Source organism: Macrobrachium rosenbergii, chromosome 22 (genome assembly GCF_040412425.1).
Source record: "Macrobrachium rosenbergii isolate ZJJX-2024 chromosome 22, ASM4041242v1, whole genome shotgun sequence".
Classification (NCBI taxonomy): domain Eukaryota; kingdom Metazoa; phylum Arthropoda; class Malacostraca; order Decapoda; family Palaemonidae; genus Macrobrachium; species Macrobrachium rosenbergii.
Window position 1 is genome coordinate 13877157 of NC_089762.1, and position 20196 is coordinate 13897352.

Here is a 20196-nt window from a genome sequence, read left to right on the forward strand (position 1 = left end):
TGATTGGCTCAGCGACCATAGCATCAGTCTCCTTCATCTCCTGCATAGCAGCATCTCGCCTTGTTCATTTCACACCAATGTCTGATCGCTGCATGTAGTGCTGCTCTGTAGTGTTGTGTTTTTGTTAAATTTTCGTAAGAAATTGAATTTATTTCAAGCTTTACGATGTTGCCCAAACATTCTGCACCTTCTAAGGCTTCTAGCACTGAACCAAGCACCAAAGGAAGATGCTTACCATCGCAGGAAAGGTGAAACTCCTTGACATGTCAAAGGAAGGGAGAAGCTACGCGGCTGTAGGCCACCATTATGGGATCAGTGAATCTTCGGTTCACTACATAAGTAAAGACAAGAAGAATACAAGGACGACGGCAAGAGTGTCTTTTAACAAGACTGCAAAGAGGGTGGTAACTTCCTGCAATAAGGCCATTGTGAGGATGGAGTCTGCATTGGCTGTGTGGATCAGTGACTGCAGGAAGAAGAATATCTCGTTGGATACCAACAACATCTGCACGAAGGCCAAGAAGCTTTATGAAACTTTTGCTTAAAGCAGTGACGTTCACAACGGTGACGAGGACGAGGACAACGCTGACTATGATGCAGAAGTAGGGCCATCAAGTGCTTCTTCCACCAGACCAATCACATTCGGTGCCAACAAGGGCTAGTTTGACAAGCTTCAGAAACATTTTGGACTTAAGAGCACTTCCCTGCATGCAGAAGCTGCCTCTGCAGATAAAGCCGGAGCTGAGGAGTACATGAACAACACATTCAAAACTATCACTGAGGAAGGGGATAATAAGCCTGCACAAGTTTTTTATATGGATGAAACAGTTTTATTTTGGAAGCGAATGCTGTCTCCCATTTTTATTATGAACGACAAAGCCAAACCTTTGGATTTAAGGCCCAAAAAGATTGTGTAATTTTGATTACGTGTGGGAATGCTGTGGGCTTTATGATAAAGCCAGGTCTTATTTATAAGTAAAAAACTCAAGGGCCTTAAAAAACAAGAATAAGAATGTGTTGCCTGTGTACTGGATGCGCAACCCCAAGGCCTGGATCACGAAACTCATGTTGGATTGGTTCCACCAGTGCTTTATCCCAGAGGTCAAGCTTTATCTGACAGAGAAAGGCCTCGAATTCAGTGCTTCTGATCATGGACAATGCTGGAGGCCACGCTGTCAATCTATCCTATGATGGCGTGTAGATAGAGTTCTTGCTCCAAACACCACATTGCTGATTCATCCCATGGATCAAGGCATTATTCACACCTTTAAGGCTCTCTATACGTGAAACACCCTGCAAAACCTCGTTGAAGCTATGTACTCGGAGGAAGACTTCTCGCTAAAGGCGTACTGGTGTGACTACACCATTGCATCGTATCTCCTAAATATTCAGGACATAAAGGAGATGAAGAGTGAAATTTTAAATGCCAGCTGGAAAAATTTGTGGCCAGAAGTGGTCCACGGGTATAAGGTATTCTGTCCTGGTGGAGTCAATCACTCTGCGATAGATAAAGCTGTGAAGCTGGTAAAACTACTGGGAGGAGATGGCTTTAATGATATGACATCTGATGATGTTAATGACCTAATCAATGCCCACTCACAACCCTTGATGGATGAAGATCTGATGGAGATGACGAAGTCAGCAAGTGAAGAAGAGGAAGAGGAACAAGAGGAACTAGGGGATGAAGAAGAAGAGGAGATTGGCCTAACACTCGATTGCCTTGCAACCATGGTCAGAATGGCCAAAGAACTTCAGTGAGTGGATCAAGAATGGGACCCTCAGATGCTTGGTTCGTCGCAGTTCTCAAATACAATCGAGAGTGGCATTTCGGTTTGTAAAAGCCATCTTGCCCAGACGAAAAAGCAGCACCAGCAACTCCCCATAACTTTGTTCCTCACTTGGAAAAAGACAACAGTTATGCCTACGCCTTTAGCAAAAACAGAAGTTATGGACGAGGGTGAAGATACTGCCCCACCTTATGAAGCACCTGATAAAGTGGCACCTTAGAAGAGTTGTAATGATCTTCTTGGTTTTTCAGGATATTCACCTCACCGTCATCACCTTCATCATCATCAGTACTGCACAGCTAATTCATCATCATCTTCATCATTCAAATTGTAATAACTCACTGGTGAGTAGGCTACCTATGTAGAATTTTATATGTTGTTAAAATTACATAGATTTTAGAGTGTAGAAAGTGTTTAAGAGCATAGAAAGTGTGGTGTCTATCATGGCCTGTCCCATCCATCAGGCCGAACAACGGTGTGCCTGATGACAGAGAAGTTTGTGTGGCACAGTATCAGGAAGGACGTTCAGCAGTGGGCGAAGAACTGCATACCATGCCAAATAAGTAAAGTCACCTGGCACACGGAATCAGGCATCAGATAATTCCCTCAACCATGTTGGCACTTCGGTCACATCCATATAGACGTCATAGGTCCTCTACCACAATCAGGGGGCGCTAGATACCTCCTGATGGTCATAGACCATTCCACACAGTGGCCGGAAACAACCCCGATGACGGAAGCATCAACAAGCACCTGTGCAGAGGCCCTCCTGTCGAGTTGGATCAGCCGTTTCGGTGTGCCTGACAGCATAACCATGGACAGGGGCCAGGCATTCTTGTCGGAGCTCTGGGTCGTCGCCCTGGCACGCCTGATGAGGACAACTCTCCACAGTACAACGGCATATAACCCCGCAGCCAACGGCATGGTGGAAAGGGCCCACCGTTTGTTGAAGGCAGCTCTGATGGCACACTGTATCGACGACAATTGGAAGGCCCAGCTCCCCTGGGTCCTGCTGGGTCTCCGCACCGCACCGAGGGCAGATGGCAATGTATCTTCCGCAGAGAAAGTCTACGGTGAAACACTAGCCGTTCCAGGAGAGTTCTTCCTCACGGTGCCAGACGACGCAGATACCTCCCTTCCAAGGCTGAGGGAAGTGGCACTGAAGTTCACGCCCTGCCGAAAGACTTTCGCAGACAGGACCCACATCTACAGCCCTGGGGGCCTGGATACCTGCACCCACGTCTCCATCAGGATCGACGCCCACCACCCACCCTTGACCAGACTGTACAGTTGTCCATACTGTGTCGTCAACAGATCATCCAAGGCCTATCTCATCAACATCCACGGGCGTGAAGACTGGGTTTCTGTCGACTGACTGAAACCAGCTTTCCTGTTAGACAGTGAAACTCAGGAGGAAACCGGCAGGCACCCCAGAATTCCTCCACAAAATGTGGACGTAGTTGATCCTGTTGCCATCCTGAAACGGGATCAAGGACCTCCCAAGGGCCGCACTAAGGAAGTCATCCCCTTGGCTAAGCCACCGGGTGATCCAGCAGTCAAAGCCGCCCCACGTCCGCGGGTATCAAGAACTCAGGGCCAGCTCCTGCTCCCAAAGCGATTCCGTTGTTGATTTTTTCAGATATCTTCCAATCATTACTTTTGTAAATATTGTCTTGGGTGGGGGGAGTACTTGTAAAGACGTCAGATGTCTCTTCATTTTCGCATCAATCACGTCACGCATTGCATTTCTTAATATGTCAAGACTCTCATGTAAATATTCATGTGTAGAATTTTCTGTCCTTTCCGTCGATATGTATTTCATTATTGTACATTTATTATGTCTCTCAAAATTGCCATTTGTTTGTCTGTCAACAAACAAATTGCTCAGAGTGCGGGTCATGGCGATCGGAGGTCGGGCACCACGTTTCCATCTGCACTCTGCCATGTATACCTGTGTTCAGGTAATAAAGAATTTAATACCTAGTTGACCTTTCTTGTCCTCACAACTTTCTGATGTAGATTTAGTGATATATATGTGTATATATTATAATATATATAATATACATATATAGCCTATATATTTCCAACTCACATCAGGATCGAACCCAGGTCTTTCAGATGTGAGCCAGAAATTTATTTCTGTTCCACACGTGATTGTGTGTTGATTATTTCTAATATATATACATATATATATATATATATATATATATATATATATATATATATATATATATATATATATATATATATATATATATATATATATATTAGAGATAATCAACATATATATATATATATATAAAGTATATATATATATATATATATATATATATATATATATATATATATATATATATATATATATATATATATATATATATATATATATTAGAGATAATCAACATATATATATGTATATACAGTATATATATATATATATATATATATATATATATATATATATATATATATATATATATATATATATATATATATATATATATATATATATATATATATTTCTTTAGTGAAGTTGCGTGATTCAGATATTATTAAAGTTATGTAATTATCTACAGGAAAGAGAAATCAAGGGTGCTCTCCGAAGCGAACCTGAAAAAAGATGTTTATAGAGACGGGCGAGTGTCGTCTGCTGAGAGAGCGCCATCTATTAGGGTAAAAACGAAACGAGACCGTCTCTAAGGAGAATTCTTCCGATAAACAAAGCAGTTCTCGGCCATGTCCTGTTAATTTGTTTTATGGTACGTGTAGTGCAGGGACCGTCTGCAAATGTTAAATGATTCACGTTGAGAGTGTTAATGGTCATAGAAAGTTAGGTTCATTTAAGCTGGAGAGAGCGCACGAATGTGTCGGATTTTCCGATATTGGTGCGCGTGGTAGGGAGTGCGCCGGCCCGTAGCAACTGATGCCGTAGCCATAGTGATCGCTCTGCCTCTCGTCAACAAAACAGGTAAAGTCGTCTCACTTTTTGAGTCATCATATAGAACCGTTGGATGAACCTGAGAGGAGCAATTAAAGAGTTGAAGAATTATAGTCATCCTCTTATGGCTCTTGACAACATTCATTGTCCTAATTGTATCGATTTTTAGGTCGAATAGAGCACGTTTAGGTCGAAAATGCCTTGTTTATATCTGGTTCACGTTATTTAAAAAAAATTAATCGATACTAACGCAGCGGCTATCATACTTCGGAAAAGAAGGCTGATGGCCTCCTTTCCTCAGGTGTTTACATTTCTACCACGAAATTCAGTTAATGTAAATGGCTTATAAAAATACATCTAGTAGGTTGAAAATTTGGTTACTATGGCGACCAGGACCAAATCAACATAGCTGAGAACAGTCACCTGTTATTAGGGTATCTGTTGGTCTGTGCTGGGCCTAATTCTCCATTTTTCGACCCCTTTTTTGTTTGCCTTTGAGGTCTTTCTAACCATGTGGAAACCAAAAAATGCCAGAAAATGGATACGCAAGGTCTTTGCTGGCACTCTGCCAGTAGGCTAAGGCTAGCGTTCCATGACCTCCCACCGTATCCTAGAATGCCTAGGATGGAGCCTTCAAGGCGAGACTAGGCCTACCTCAATGGCGGATTGAGGATATTAAATGTTTTTACGATTGGTTTGATTCTGAGTTTCATGTCTCTTTTACCATAAGGCAAAAGCAGTTGAAATTTGCCTATTCGTTTTTTTCTCAACTTTGTACACGGCCCAGAATTAGGTTATCAAAAAAAGAAAAACAGTTAACTTTTAACTTGGCATAGAAAGAAATGTGATAATAGGGTGAAATAATGATTTTCTTGCTAAGAATAATTGGTTGTGCTTTGTGTAATTGTCATCATCCTTTTTAACCATACATTTACATAAGATACTCTTATCATTTTGAACTTAACATCCTATCCTACTTTTTATTTTTATGATGGTTTCAATAATATAAATGGGGTAAGGAAGGTTTTTCCTCACCGTGGGCAGTTAGGCTAATATGCTGCACATTAGGCTAGGTAGGGTAGATTAAACTAGGATGCATTTTGTAGCGTTCGCAGGTCAGTATTGTTATGATGCGTATAATTAGCTATTTCTTTTACGTATGCCTATGGGCTAGGCTATTTCTCAGGTTACTTGACGTCATATTCTAATAGAATGTTTCTTCAGAAAATTAATGGGAAACTGGAGTTCTTGGGGGTAAAAGGATATATAAAAATATGAGTTTTGGTAATAGTGTGATACATTAATTGTATGTACAGGGATACAAACCATCACCTTTCATGTAGGAACATTCTTCAGCACCAGCTGGAGTTGGTCATTGAAACTTGGTAACAAGGTAGCTGCAGGTCACCTGGCACTTTTTCCTCAGCCGCAGTTGAGTGAGGATATCTTGCTGTGCTCTTACTGACTGCCAAACTCCCAAGTTGAACTCGTGTTTTGATATAAGTAACTTACCCAGTAATTACATTGCTGTAGTTTCTACTCGATGCCAGCTTGAATTTTGAAAATCGTGGTTAAACTTCTTTTGTCTGAGTTGGTGACTAGGCCCTGCCCACTTTCTGGGAAGGAGAGGAACAACTTGTGAAAAGAGCCTCAATTTGTTTCTGCCATCCTAGAGCTCACACGGTTGTAGGAGAGCAGCTTGTTTTTTGGTTTCATCTTGTATTTTCACGGTTTGGTGAAGTATTTCACCTATTTTCCTTTGGGCACAGATGTTATCCGTTATCTTGTGGTATTTTTCCCGTATTTTGATTTTCTGTCTGAATTTGAACTTAGTTGGATGTACGAACCAGCTTTTCTCTTAGTGGGAATTGCCGATTGTCATTCTTGTATTATTCTGTTATTTTCCAGTAGGAATTACCGTACGCTCTGTTTTCGATCAGAATTTTGCTTGGGGAATTTCATGATTTAGACTTTTGTATTTTTGTGACTTTATCATTAATTATGTCTGACACTAGCTCAACTAGTTTCCAATATTGCGGTAAAGGTTGCAATAACAGGCTTACCAAAGCTTCGTATGATTCACACCCTATTTGCTCGTCATGCAGAGGTCAAGTATGCTCAATTGATCTTACATATAGTGAATGTGCTGACTGAAATGAAAAGACTTGGAAAACTTTGTCCTCAGACCAAGAGGTAAGTTAGAAAAGGACAAGAAGAGGAAGGCGGCTTTGAGGGCTGAGAGTAAGGCTTTAGGTAGTAATTCGACTCCTAGGCTGGTAAGTATTGATGTATCGGTTGTTACCCCACCTGTATCAAATGTGTCAAGTCCTGTGCCACCCACTCCCGACTCCCACACTTCTGAACCTAACTGTTTTGCCGTCCTTGAGAACAAGATCAACCATAAATTCAGTCTTATGGCGAATACAATGACCCAGTTAGGAGGTTCTGTGTGTTTTCTTATGGAAAAGATCAGTGATAAAAGTGCCAGTGCAGTGAATGTGGAGGATGTGGCTACTCGTCCCACTGACTCTCCTAGGTAAAGGTCACTGCCAGACTCCCCTAACACTGGGAGGAGGCATACTGGAGGCCTAAGGGAGGTTGGCAGGGTCTGCAAGGAATGCCGAGCTCCTGATCTTGAGGCTCCAGTGGCATTATGCTGAGGGGTCTCGCCCCTTGAAAAGATGTTCCTCTTATTTGGAACAGTCTTCTCCACCCTCCAAAACGTCTAAAGAACCTTTCCAAAGCCCTCAAGCTTCTTGTAGCTTCTGGGATAACCCAGAGCGGCGTTCTGCGGATCATCTGTCGTCTGGCCGCCAGTATTTGACGCCCAGGCGCCCCTCGTCATCCTCCAAGTATCTGCCCTCCAAGTGCCCTATTTCAACTGAGTGCCCATTGATGCCTGATCTTCCAGTGAGTTAGGAGCATCCAGTAGTGCCCACCTGCCCATCATCCAAGCGACCAGTATCAGTTGACCGCTCGGCGCCAACTTACTGCGAGCGCTTGGCGCCAATGCCAGTTCAGCAGGATCCATCTAGGGCCTATTCAACTTCAGTTGCAGAACATTTTGGATTTTCTTAAGAAACCTCTGCCATCGAAGACTACCTCAGAACCTTCGGCTTCTCACTTGTCCTCAGAAGAGGAGGACTTAGTCCAGGAATTGTTTTCTATGGTATATGCAATGCTTTCGAGTATTTTCTTCAGCCTTTCCAGACTTCTCGCTTGCGGTGCCTGCAGCTCTTCAATCGACTTTTATGATGAGCAGTCCATCCGATTGCTTTCTTTTTGTTAGGAAAGCCCTGGACTATGTTGATTCCTGGCTCGCTGAGAAAAGGAACCAAGGGAAAGCCTCCTTATGTATCATGCCTTCGTACCTTTCTTGAACGCGATATCTATCGTATCCTACCGGAGAAACTCCTTCCTTGAGAGTGGCTGCCTCCTCTCAAAGGGATTCTCAGGTCTTATAGACCCTGCTTCCACCTCGAAACCTGCATCTAAGAAGTGAGGATGCAGTCCTCCATGTGCCTGTGGTGCTAGACTCCATTTTTTTGGGGAAATGGAGTGCCAAAGAGGCAGAACCTTGGATCATGGAAGTATTGAAAGATGGGTACTCAATACCATTCAGAGAGGCCACCGCTAATCAACATGCCACTCGAATTAAAGGCTTAATCTCCAGGGTCAGAGAAATTTTTGGCCCTCACAGAGGTGGTTTCGTCACTGCTCAAGAAAGAAGCAATAGAAATAATTAAGGACACCTGGCCGATAGGGTTATATAATCCGTTATTTGTAGTCCCCAAATCATCGGGGGGATGGAGGCCCATCCTCAATGTAAGTGCCCTGAGTCTTTTTATCGAGAAGACAAGTTTCAAGATGGAAACGGAGCAATCTGTCTTTGCTTCCATCCGTCAAGGAGATTGGATTGTCTCCCTGGACATGCTAGATGCATATTTCCACATACCGATCCATCTGAATTCAAGGAAATATCTGAGGTTTGTATGCCACTACCAGGTTTATCAGTTCAGAGCACTGTGCTTCAGCCTGTTGACAGCCCCACAGGTCTTCACCAGAGTTCTTGCCCCCTTCCCTTGGCAAGGTGGCTGCACCTGATGGACATCAGCATCTTATTGTACCTGGACAATTGGCTCATTTGTTTGCCCATGAAGTTACTATGCTTGGGGGACCTCAGAAAACACTTCTTTTGACTCAAGACCTAGAACTTTTGATATCTCTTCAGAAATCCCAGTTGAACCCGTCTCAGAAGATTCTCTATTTGGGGATTCAGATAGACTCTCTGAGTTTTTGGGCTTTGCCCTCTCCCAGGAGAATAGAGTCTTGCTTGAAGACAGTCAACCACTTCCTCTCCACCCACACTTGTTCAGCCAGCGACTGGATGAGCCTGCTGGGCACTCTCTCTTCAATAGCACAATTCATCAACTTAAGGAGACTGCACATGAGAGCCCTACAATTCTTTCTGAAGTGCAACTGGAATCAAAAGACTCAAGCAGACTTGTTTGTCTTCCAGATAACTAGTGGAATCAAAGAAGATCTACAGTGGTGGCAGTCTGCAACAGATATGTAGAAGGAAAGTCTCTTCCCCCTTGAACCCAGACCGACACTACTTCTCCAACTCATCAGACACGGGTTGGGGAGCTCATCTGGGAGACAAAGAAGTTTCAGGAAAGTGGTGTGTAAAAGAGAGAGACCTTCACATCAACAACAGAGAACTGAGAGCAATTCATTTGGGTCACTTATATTTCCAGGAGGAAGTACGCAACAAAGTTACAGCAGTCCACTCAGACAACACTACGGCTCCAGCGTATATCAGTCAACAAGAGGGGACTCACTCCTTTTCCCCCTTCGAGACAACCAAGTCCCTTCTCCTTTGGGCAGATCAGAACAAGACAAAGCTGATCACCCGATTCATCCAAGGAAGGTTGAATGTTTTAGCAGATGGATTGAGCCAACATCGCCAAATTCTTTCAACAGAATGGACTCTAGACTGTTGAGTCTGCGAAGACCTATGGAAATTATGGGGAAGGCTGTTCCTAGATCTTTTTGCAATGTCCAACAATCATTGGCTCCTTCTCTTTTGCTCCCCTTACCTGAACCCTCTGGCATGGGCAACAGATGCCCTTCTACAGGACTGGTCCAATCTGGACATATGTGCCTTTCCCCTCTTCAGTATGATAAGGGAAGTACTGAACAAGCTACAATCTCCCCTGAATGTCAAAACGACCCTGATAGCTCCATTTTGGCCCAAAAAGGAGTGGTTTGCAGATCTTCTAGTGCTACTTATAGACTTTCCGAGGATACTTCCAACTTTTCCAGAGCTTCTCAGACAACCCCATTTCAGGAGGTTTCATCAAAACCTATCTACTCTGGCCCTGACAGGGTTTCGACTGTCATCAAACTCCTGCGAGCAAAGGGTTTTTCAAGGCCTGTGGCCCAAGCAGTTGCCAATAACAGACATAAATCCTCCATCAAAGTCTATCAGGCAAAGTGGAACACCTTTAGACTTTGGTGCAGAAAACATGTTTCATCTTCAAAAAAACTAAACCTCTTTAACCCAGCTGGCAGACTTCCTCTACCTAAGATCTACCAGGGGCCTTTCTCCCTCAACCATAAAAGGCTATAGATCAATGCTCATCTCAGTCCTTTGTCACAGAGATCTCGACATTGCTTCAAATCAAGACATCTCAGACCTTATTAGGTCTTTTGAGTCTTCTAAACCTAAGACAGAACAAACAGTCTCGTAGAGTTTGAACGTGGTCCTCAAGTGGATCTCAGGCTTACATTTTGAACTTTTTCACTCGAGTTCTTTAGGAGATCTAACCCGGAAGGCATTATTCCTCATGGCTCTAGCAGCAGCTAAAAGGGTGAGTGAACTTCATGCTGTAGATAGAAGAGTGGGTCTCTCACAGGGAGACAGTTTGCTCCCTAACCCTAGGATTCCTCGCTAAGAACGAGGTTCCCTCTAAACCTTGGCCTCATTCCTTTACTGTAAAGAATTTAATGGACATATTAGGTCCAGAAGAGGAACAGAGAACTCTGCCTTGTGAGAGCTCTCAGGTATTACCTCCACGATTGGCCATTAGTTGATGAGAGCTTATTGGTGCCAAATAGCAGTGTCTTCCAGTAGTGCAGTCACTTTTGAGCATTCTCTTGCGCCCAAGTTCTCTTCAAGCGACAAGCGCCCAGTTGCTCCCGAGCAGCCAGTAGCGCGCGAGCACCATCAAGCGCCCAGTTGCTCCCGAGCAGCCAGTAGCGCGTGAGCACCACCAAGAGCCCAGTTGCTCCCGAGCAGCCAGTAGCGCGCGAGCACCACCAAGCGCCCAGTTGCGCGTGCTGGTACAGATTCATTTGTACATTCTTCTAGATGTTTGACTTCCAGGCCTGAATTTGTGGCGCCATTCCCCTTGCAATGAATGACGACAACTTCAGATGTGAATCCATCAGTTGCGCCTATACAGTACAGAGACGCCTAGACGATATTTTAGGCATTTTGAAGAAACCCTCGAACCCTTCTTCATCTAATGACTTGCCTTTTTCGCCTATGTCTGCGACGGATGAGGAAGGTGACAAAGATGAGGAAGCAGAATCCCCTCCTTCATCTTATGCATCACTGCTTAATTTTCTGCTTCGAAGTTCCCCTTCTTTTTTCTCTCTGGCGCACCCGCTTCTCCTGTGTCCACCTTTCAAATGAGTAATGTCACTACTGAATCTTCAAGACTACCTAATTTGGTACTTTCGACTTCAGCCAGGAAAGCACTTAATGAGGTCAAGACTTTGCTTGCTGATAAGACGAAACAAGGAAAATACTATTTTAGTTACCCTCCTTCCTGTTTTCTGAAGAGGAGATATACGTATTACATGACCGGAGAAGCTCCTTCCTTGGGGACGGCTGCCTCCTCCCAAGGGGACTTCTTGGGCCTCATTGATTTGTTCCATAGGTCAGCCTTTTCTGTGGCCAAAGTTATGTTCTCTTCAGTGGAGGTAGATCACATGATGAAGAATCTTTTCAAAGTATTCTAGATCATAAGTTTCTTGGACTGGTCAGTAGGCACTCTCACCCATAAAGTACAGGAATATGACACCTTGCCTATGGAACTTTCTTCAGATATCTTTGGAGTTCTTTCGTTTATGGATAAAAGGAATAAGGGATAGAGCACAGGAGTTGGCTTCACTGTTTTCCATGGGAGTGGTAAAGAAGAGGGAGTTATGGTGTTCATGCAGCTTTGAAGGAGTAACTTTGATTCAGAGGTCGGCGCCTCTTTTTTTCTCCCCTGTTGAGAGAAAATTTGTTCCCTCCTTCAGTGGTCAACGAAATTTCTTCTGCTGTACAGAAGAAGTCTACACATGATCTCCTAGCGAAGTCATCCAGGCACCCTAAAGAAACTCCTTCTTGGGATTTTAAGTTGTCATTACCTGTGGAACCCGTTCCCTTTCATGGTAGTAGGCAGAGATCCTCCTCAAGAGCAAGACTGAACACACGATTCCAGTCTCGCACGATTAAGAAGTCCTCCTCTAAACCTTCCTCAAGAAAGTGAATTGAGTGTCCTCCGTACTCCAGTAGGTGCCAGGCTCTTTCAGTTTTGGGAGAAATGAAGCAAGAGAGGGGTGGAGCAGTGGGTTGTGGAAGTGTTAAGGAATGGCTACATAATCCCCTTCCTAGAAAGACATCCCTCAGTCAAGACGCTGATCACCTTAACTGCCTGCTCCAAGAGTTCAAGGAGGTTTTCAGCCCTTGCAAAAGAAGTATCATCTCTCCTTGAAAAGGAGGCGACAGAGGTGATCCCAAATGTAAACCCAGAAGGGTTCTAGAATCGACTTTTTGTGGTTCCAAAGGCCTCAGGAGGATGGAGGCCGGTTCTGGATGTGAGCGCCTTAAATGCCTTTATTCAGAAGACAAAATTCAGAATGGAGATGACCCGTTCGATCCTTTCATCCATTTGGCAAGGAGACTGGATGGTCTCGATAGACCTACAAGACGCTTACTTCCACATCCCATTACATCCGGACTCTGAGAAATATCTGAGATTTGTGTTTCAGGAACAGGTGTTCCAGTTCCGGGCCCTGTGCTTCTGGCTATCAAAACCCCTCAAGTATTCACTCATGTTCTTGCTCCCCTAGCAGGTTGGCTTCACCTGATGGGCATCAACATTGCGTTTTATTTGGGCGATTGAATTCTTCGCTCCATGTCAAAGAGACAATGTATGGAGGACCTTCACAAAACATTGCTTCTTGCCCAAGACCTGGCCTTGCTGATAAATCATCAGAAGTCTTAGATGACTCCTTCACAGGAGATAGTTTATTTGGAAATGACTCTCAATTCTCACTTTTTCATCCAGAGAGAGAGTAGAGTCGTGCCTACAGAGAATAGACAAAATGCTTCGCCTCCAGACGTGTTCGGCGAACAACTGGATGAGCCTTCTAGGGAAGTTAGTTTCCGTGGAACAGTTCGTCTCCGTAGGGAGACTGCGTATGAGGGTGTTCCAGTCTTTCTTAAGGGAAAAATGGGGCAGAAAAAGATTTCTAGACTCCTTCATGTTCCCAGTAACATAAGAAATGAAGAGGCACCTATTTGGTGAAAGTCAAGAAACAGGTTGCTGGAAGGAAAGTCTCTGTTTCCACAGAGCTGAGACCTGAACTTTTATGCTGTCGCATCAGACCTGGGTTGGGAGCCCGTATAGGGAACAAGATCTCCAGAACGTGGTCAAGAGATCAGATGATGCGTTGGTACGTAAACATCAAAGAATTAAAGCAATCCACTTGGGTCTGATGGCCTTTTCATTGGAAGTATGCAGGACGGTAGCAGTACCCTTGGACAACACGACGGACCTGGCATGCATAAGCAAACAAGGAGGAACTCTGTCTTTTTACCTCCTCCTATGGGTGGACCAGAATTGTTCAAGGTTGTTGACCAGGTTTGTCCAAGGAAAACTGAATGTGTTGGTGGATCAGCTAAGCCGACAGAACCAAGTACAGTAAACCTCTGTATTCATGGGGGATGCGTACCACACACCCCCGCGAATAGCTAAAACCAGCAAATACTTAGAACTCTTCTAAAAACACTTAGAACTACCTATTTTGATAGTTCAAACACACACAAAACAAACTAGAAATGCTTATACAGGTATTATCCTATTTACAATGGGGTTAGGTTCCAAAAAAAACCATCGTTTGTTGGAAAACACGTAAGAAATGCCAAAACGTATCTTGAACATCAGCTAATTCTGGAGGTTCATGCAAAGTGGCTTATGATAATTCAATACAAAGAGAAATTGAATAACAGACAAGAATTAGCTTAGCCTACACTATGGTATATTGTATATATACAAGGTAGCGTAGCCTACATTATACTCTTACTCTATATTCACAAATCGTATTATACAAACGTCAACATAACGAATATACATCTTTTCCATGGATCTTTTAAAATGTTATGCCTTAATTCACTGTATCCAATAATATTGTATGTATTCTTATATTGCTTTTGTATTATAAATTGCAATCATAGCAATCAGTGTTTTGGTTTGGAAATGTTTACTCGGTGTTTATTTCGCCGCATTTAACTCAGTTCAGAGCGCTTTTCTTGCTTCTAGTTAGCATAAACGAATCTCTAGAGTCTAGATACTTTATTTGTATGGGGCAAGGTTATTTTTCGTTATACGAAGTGTACATAAGTCAAAATAGAACTAAAATACGTCTTGTTGTGAAATTAATTTATCTATTATTTTCATTAATAGATGATGATTGACGATGGCCATTTGGGGACGTTTGTTTTGTGTAAAAAAAATTCAAGATTCCATTCGCTATTTTCACTTGATTTCATCGTAATACGAGCGTTACGTATTTATCGTTTATTGAAGTAAAAATAACAGTAATGTGTTCTTGCATGCCCAGTAGTTTTGATTAAAATACTTTCTCTCCAATTTTAATTACGATTGAGTTTCATTCATGTTGCCGATGCATGATAATTTACAGTATAGTCATTAGCAGCTTGAACACTGTTTTCTCAGCTTCAGCTACAACTTGCAGCTTAAATTTAGCAGTATATTTCCTTGACGATCTTTTATCCATACCGAATAAGGGTATAATGTAAAAATATATCAGTCCTATTCTACTTAACGTCATTTGTGCCATACCCTATGGTAATTGTTACCGTACGATGGTTATAAGCAAAACAACAGTTTCTTGGTCGGTTGTTTATGGCTGTACGCATTTACGCAAGAGTATAACTTTACTAACAAGACTTTTATCATTCTCTTTTATTTTTTTTAACCAGAAGATGGGATAAAGAGATGGAGGAAAAGTTGTCTGTTGTAATTTGGTCTCTCACACTGCCTGATTACCCCATTGCAGAATCGAATTATCATAAGGTGAATTATTGTAACTCAAGCATTACCTGAGTATTTTAATAGTTTTATTACAAAATGTACATTTAGTCATGAAAATGAGATGAAAATACAGTATTTAGTGAATATTTCTCAGTGAAAAATACTGCGAATGGGCAAATTTTCCGCGAATAATGGGTAGATACGTTCCAAAGAGAAATCAGTGAATATGAGAGTCTGCAAATCGTGAGACCGCAAATACTGGGGGTTTATTGTAATTCCCATAGAGTGGACTCTTGATCCATTGGTCTGTCTAGCAGGTTGGCTCCACCTGATGGACATCAACATATCGCTTTATTTGGATGATTGAATTCTTCACTCCACGTCAAAGAGACAATGTACGGAGGACCTTCAGAAAACATTGGGGAAAGCCGATGTTGGATCTCTTTGCGACATCGAGGAATCATTGACTTCCTCTTTTCTGCTCTCTAGTGCCGGATCCACAGGCATGGGCCACAGATGCCATGCTTCTCGACTGGTCCAACAAGTTCCTGTATGCCTTCCCTCCCTTCGGGATGTTAAGGGATGTACTAAACAAGTTTCACCTGCACCAGAATGTGTCAGTGATTCTGGTAGCTCCCTTTTGGCCCTTGAGGGAATGGTTCCCAGAGCTAATGAATCTGCTAGTAGATTTTCCAAGACTCCTCCCTTAGAAGAAAAAGCTTCTCAGACAACCCCACTTCAGGCACTTCCATCAAGGTTTGTCTTCTCTGGCTCTGACAGGATTTAAACTGTCAAAAGACTCCTCAGAGCAAAGGGTTTTTGAGGAGAAGAAGCAGAGGCTATTTCAAAATGTAGACGTCGATCCTCGGCTAACGTCTACCAGAGCAAGTGGTCAGTTCTCCGAAGTTGGTGCAAAAGTAATAGAATCTGTTCATGTAAAACAATTCTGACAGAGATTGCAGACTTTCTTTTATTCTTGTGGAACTCTGAGAGCTTATCCTCTTCAGCCATAAAAGGCTACAGAGCAATGCTGAGATCTGTGTTCAGACATAGGGATCTGGATATATCCTTAAATCAAGACCTTTCATACCTCATTAGGTCTTTTGACAGTAAGAAACAAAAGCACTCGGAACTTGTATCTTGGAATCTGGATGTAGTCCTAAAGTGGCTCTCCGGGCCCCTGTTCAAGCCCCTGAACTTGCCTCATTCAGAAACTTAATGAAGAAGACACTATTTTTAGTAGCCTTATCCACAGCCAAAAGAGTCAGTGAAATTCAGGTCATTGACAAAGGGGTCGGTTTTTCAGGAGGCCATGCAGTCTGCTCCTTTATTTTGGGATTTCTCGCTAAGAACGAGAACCCGACCAATCCTTGGCCTCGATCCTTCAGCATTAAAGGACTAGCAGATACACTCGAACCAGAAGAGATTGAGAGGGTACTTTGCCCAATAGGAGCCCTAAAGTTTTATCTTCTCAGGACAGAGAAGATTAGGGGTCCATCTAGTAACCTCTGGACTACTGTCAAGGATCTGTCTCGTCCTCTTACAAAGAATGTTCTGTCCTTCTTCTTGAGGGATACCATTCGTGAAGCACATTCACAATTGAGAGAGGAGGATTGTCCTGTCTTGAAAGTAAGGGCGCATGAAGTCAGATCCGTGGCTACTTAATTTTAAATACAGTCTCACTCTCTGCAATACTTCAAGTGACTTACTGGAGGTGCAGGTCCGTATTTGCCTCTCATTACCTTCAAGATGTGGAAACAACTTTTAACGATTGCAGTACCCTAGGACCTTTATCGATGGCTGGCATGGTATTGGGGGAGGTAGCTTTCAGTGAATGACCATTGACAGTGATGTCTGTAGCTGCATGTAAAAGGTTCTTTGGAAAAGTGGCAGCAAGTGTGAGCAGAGTGGGGTTATACAGTGTAGCAGTAGTGCTGTCAGAAGTCTTAGCCTTGGATCTACAGACTTTGGCAAAATGACCTGTCTTACCACAGTTGTTGCATGTAACAGCACGTGCAGGACAACTACCCCTACCTGTAATGTGGAATGTATTACCACAAAAATAGCATTTCTTCTTTGATGAATGTGCAGCAGCGACAGTCGAGTCCACAGGTGATCTTCTTTCCGCCTCTTCTTTCATTGACTGCGGTTGTTGGTCATCACAAGGCTGTCCTTGCTGTCCTGGAACTAAAGCAGCTGCATGAGGAACAGGCAAGTAAGACGTGTAGGAATCAGCATTACGCTGGGCAAGATCCAACGTATGGGCCTGACTGTACCCCGCCTCCAGATCCAAGGACTTGTTTTCTAGCAGGCGCTGACGAATAAATGCTGAGGCAATACCATTAATAAACGCATCACGTACCATCTCCTCCCGGTATTGTTCAGCTGTGGCTGCCTTAAAGTTACAATCCTTGCTTAGTTTATGTAACTCTATCAGAAATTCATCAAGGGATTCACCTGACTGCTGTCGTCGGGTTGCCAAAACATGCCTTGCAAAAATCTCGTTCGGTAACTTGACGAAAACACTCTCTAGTTTTGCAACGGCACCTTCATACGTAACACAGTCTTCAATGAGTTCGTACACACTCGGGGATACACAGTTCACTAGAGCCCTCAGCTTGTTGGGTGCGGCCTCTCCACTCTCCTCTATGAAGTTTTGAAAGGTTCGGTGCCAGTGTTTCCACTCCTTGGCCGCCGTAGGAGAGCTGGGATCTGTGTCCAGTCGACATGGCTTAAGCAGCTTAGCCATGACGAGTATTTTGTTGAATAAATTGTTATAAGACTGAAACACTTGGTAGCAAACTACAAGCTTTATTCAACAAAATACCGGCTCTCAGATCTATAACATAAACAGACAAAATATCTAGCATTAGTCATACAACACATACAACATAAACAACTTATGACAAACATAACAGAACAAAATAAACACACGTAAACTTACACATCAACAGAGGAACTGCCAGAGGGGAACTACACTCGCCTGTGGTGCGACTATAACTAACGGTACACAGTGATACCAAGCATGAAAACAGTTACAGTTACGCTAGTGTCGCCAGTGTACAATAATTACCACAGTCATCACTCCTGGTTTTGTTCAAGACCATTATCCCATGGCCAGGCTTTTGTGTATCTTATGGACTTTTCCAAGTTCCTATAAGCGTGTCAGATGTTAGGTTTTTTAGCCAAGTTCAGTCTGCATAGAGGCAGTCCCCAGTCACTGGTGGGGGTTCTGTTCCCGACGGTGTGACGATAACCAAAAATCGCAGATAACTGGAAATTAATGAACACTGGCGCTTATCGGCGCTGATAGCTGATAAGCAGGGATCGGCGCTTCTGTTAGGTGGGTATTGGCGCCGATAAGTGGATATCGATGCATATAGGTAGCGAAAATCCAGTCATTGTCGTTGCTAGACAAGTGCCATAAAACTGGATCGCTGATAACCGGGGACTGCCTGTATGTTGTTAGTCTGTACGAGGTGTCATCGAGTCTACGCAAGGCAGTATCGCATTAAGAAGTCAATCCTGCCCTGATGGCCATGTGTCCATGGCTGTCAAGTATCGGCAGGGTCGGCAACTAGTCCACTTAGTTGTCTCCGAGTCTGTATGAGATTCTGCAAGTTTGTTTGCTTGCAGAGACCAACCGAACAGTCCTGTCATCCATTCTCCAGGGCAATTGGGTGGAGTTCCTGGATATGTAGGATACTTCATTTCGTGTCTACATACAGACTCCAAAAGATATATCAGACCCGTCCTACAAGGCAGGGTCTTCAGTTGTGGGAATTTAGGCCTCAGTATCTATGGCATAAGACTTCTCTTGAGTCCTCGCTCTGCTTACTTTTGTCTTCTTTTCTGATCATGAACTTCAGCCTGTTCCACAAGACCAATAGGGACAAGGAATCATAACCGGACTCCGCTGTTTTTTTGCCCAGTGACCTGGTTTTCAGTCGGACTTATGGTGGTATCTGTCCGAATTTAGACTTTCAGAAGATGTCCCTTATCATGAGACTAGTCTTAGACTGCTTCTTACTCCTTGTTCTAGTAGAGGGATCCTGCTCGGGGAACCGGAAAATTTCCGGGATGTGTCCCTGGGAGAATGAACCTTCACATATATGCCAGAGAGCTGAAAGCCATGTGCTTAAGGCTTCAGTTCTTCTTAACCCTCGCTCACTCCTAGACTGCAGTATTCCTTTAGACAAGGCCACAATCCTTACTTTTTTACATTAGCACTTGCCACCAAGTGACAAGAGAGTTTTTTTATGGATGATAAAGCAAGTTTTATCTAGTCCAACTGGAATTTCTGGTGGATGAACTGAGCCATCAGAAACTCATTCTTATTCGCAAGTGGATCTTGAATCACCTGAAATGTTGGGTTATGTGCTTCTATGGGGCAGGCCGACCTTGACTGACTGCCACCTTAAAGGAATCTTCTAGTATGGGCAACAGACACCACACTGCAAGATCATTCCAACCTGGACCTCTAAGCTCTTCCACCATTCGAAATAGTCAAGGAAGGGCTGAACTTTCTCAGGCTCATCAGAACGTTACGACGTTCCTTGTAGTCTCGTTCTGAACCATAATTTGTGGTTCCCGAATTGCTATAGTTGACTGGTGGACTCTCCAAGACTCCTTCCACTATTTGTTTCCTCTTGAACAATCTCACTTCAAGAGACACCACCAAGGGTGGTAAGCTCTTATGCGGACAGGCTTTGGGCTGCCCTGTTGCTTGTTAGGAAGGAGGGGATTTTTTGAGAGGTGCTACAAGAGGCATTTGAAAGATGCAGGCATCATAGTATTCGCATTCTCACGATTTGCGGACTCACTGATTCACAGATTTCTCTATGGAAGATATATACACTTTATTAGTGGGAAATTTGCCCATTCGCTGTATTTTTCACTGAGAAATATTCACTAATTACTGTATTTCCATATCATTTTCATAACTAAATGCACTTTTTGCAATAAAACTTAAAATATTCAGGTACCCAGGTAGTGCTCGAGTTACGATAATTCGATTTTGCGATGGGGTAAGCAATTAATACCAATACGACAATATTTGTAAAATATTTTAAAATTTCGCGCAGGCAGCAGTGTACAATCAGGCAGCGAGAGAGACCAAATTACAAGAGACCATTTC

General features: G+C 43.2%; 2 protein-coding genes across 12 annotated transcripts in view; one reads left to right on the plus strand and one right to left on the minus strand.

Annotated features, from left to right (window-relative positions):
- Nucleotides 1-4440: 4440 nt before the first annotated feature.
- LOC136850589 (DNA-binding protein RFX2-like) overlaps nt 4441-20196 on the plus strand; it is a 447592-nt gene continuing 431836 nt past the window's right edge. For 10 of the 11 annotated variants that reach the window (XM_067124238.1, XM_067124244.1, XM_067124246.1 and 7 more), the window contains exon 1: nt 4441-4755. The gene's annotated coding sequence lies outside the window, so the exon portion shown is untranslated. The remainder of the gene's footprint in view (nt 4756-20196) is intronic. The other variant, XM_067124239.1, reaches the window with a different exon arrangement.
- Nucleotides 16804-17808, minus strand: LOC136850421 (uncharacterized). Its single transcript, XM_067124003.1, has one exon. It carries the CDS (start codon nt 17806-17808, stop codon nt 16804-16806), a length of 1005 nt encoding a protein of 334 aa, XP_066980104.1.

Excerpts from the sequence above, each read along its gene's own strand:
- LOC136850421 (XM_067124003.1), bottom strand. The coding sequence starts at position 17,808 with ATGGCTAAGCTGCTTAAGCCATGTCGACTGGACACAGATCCCAGCTCT.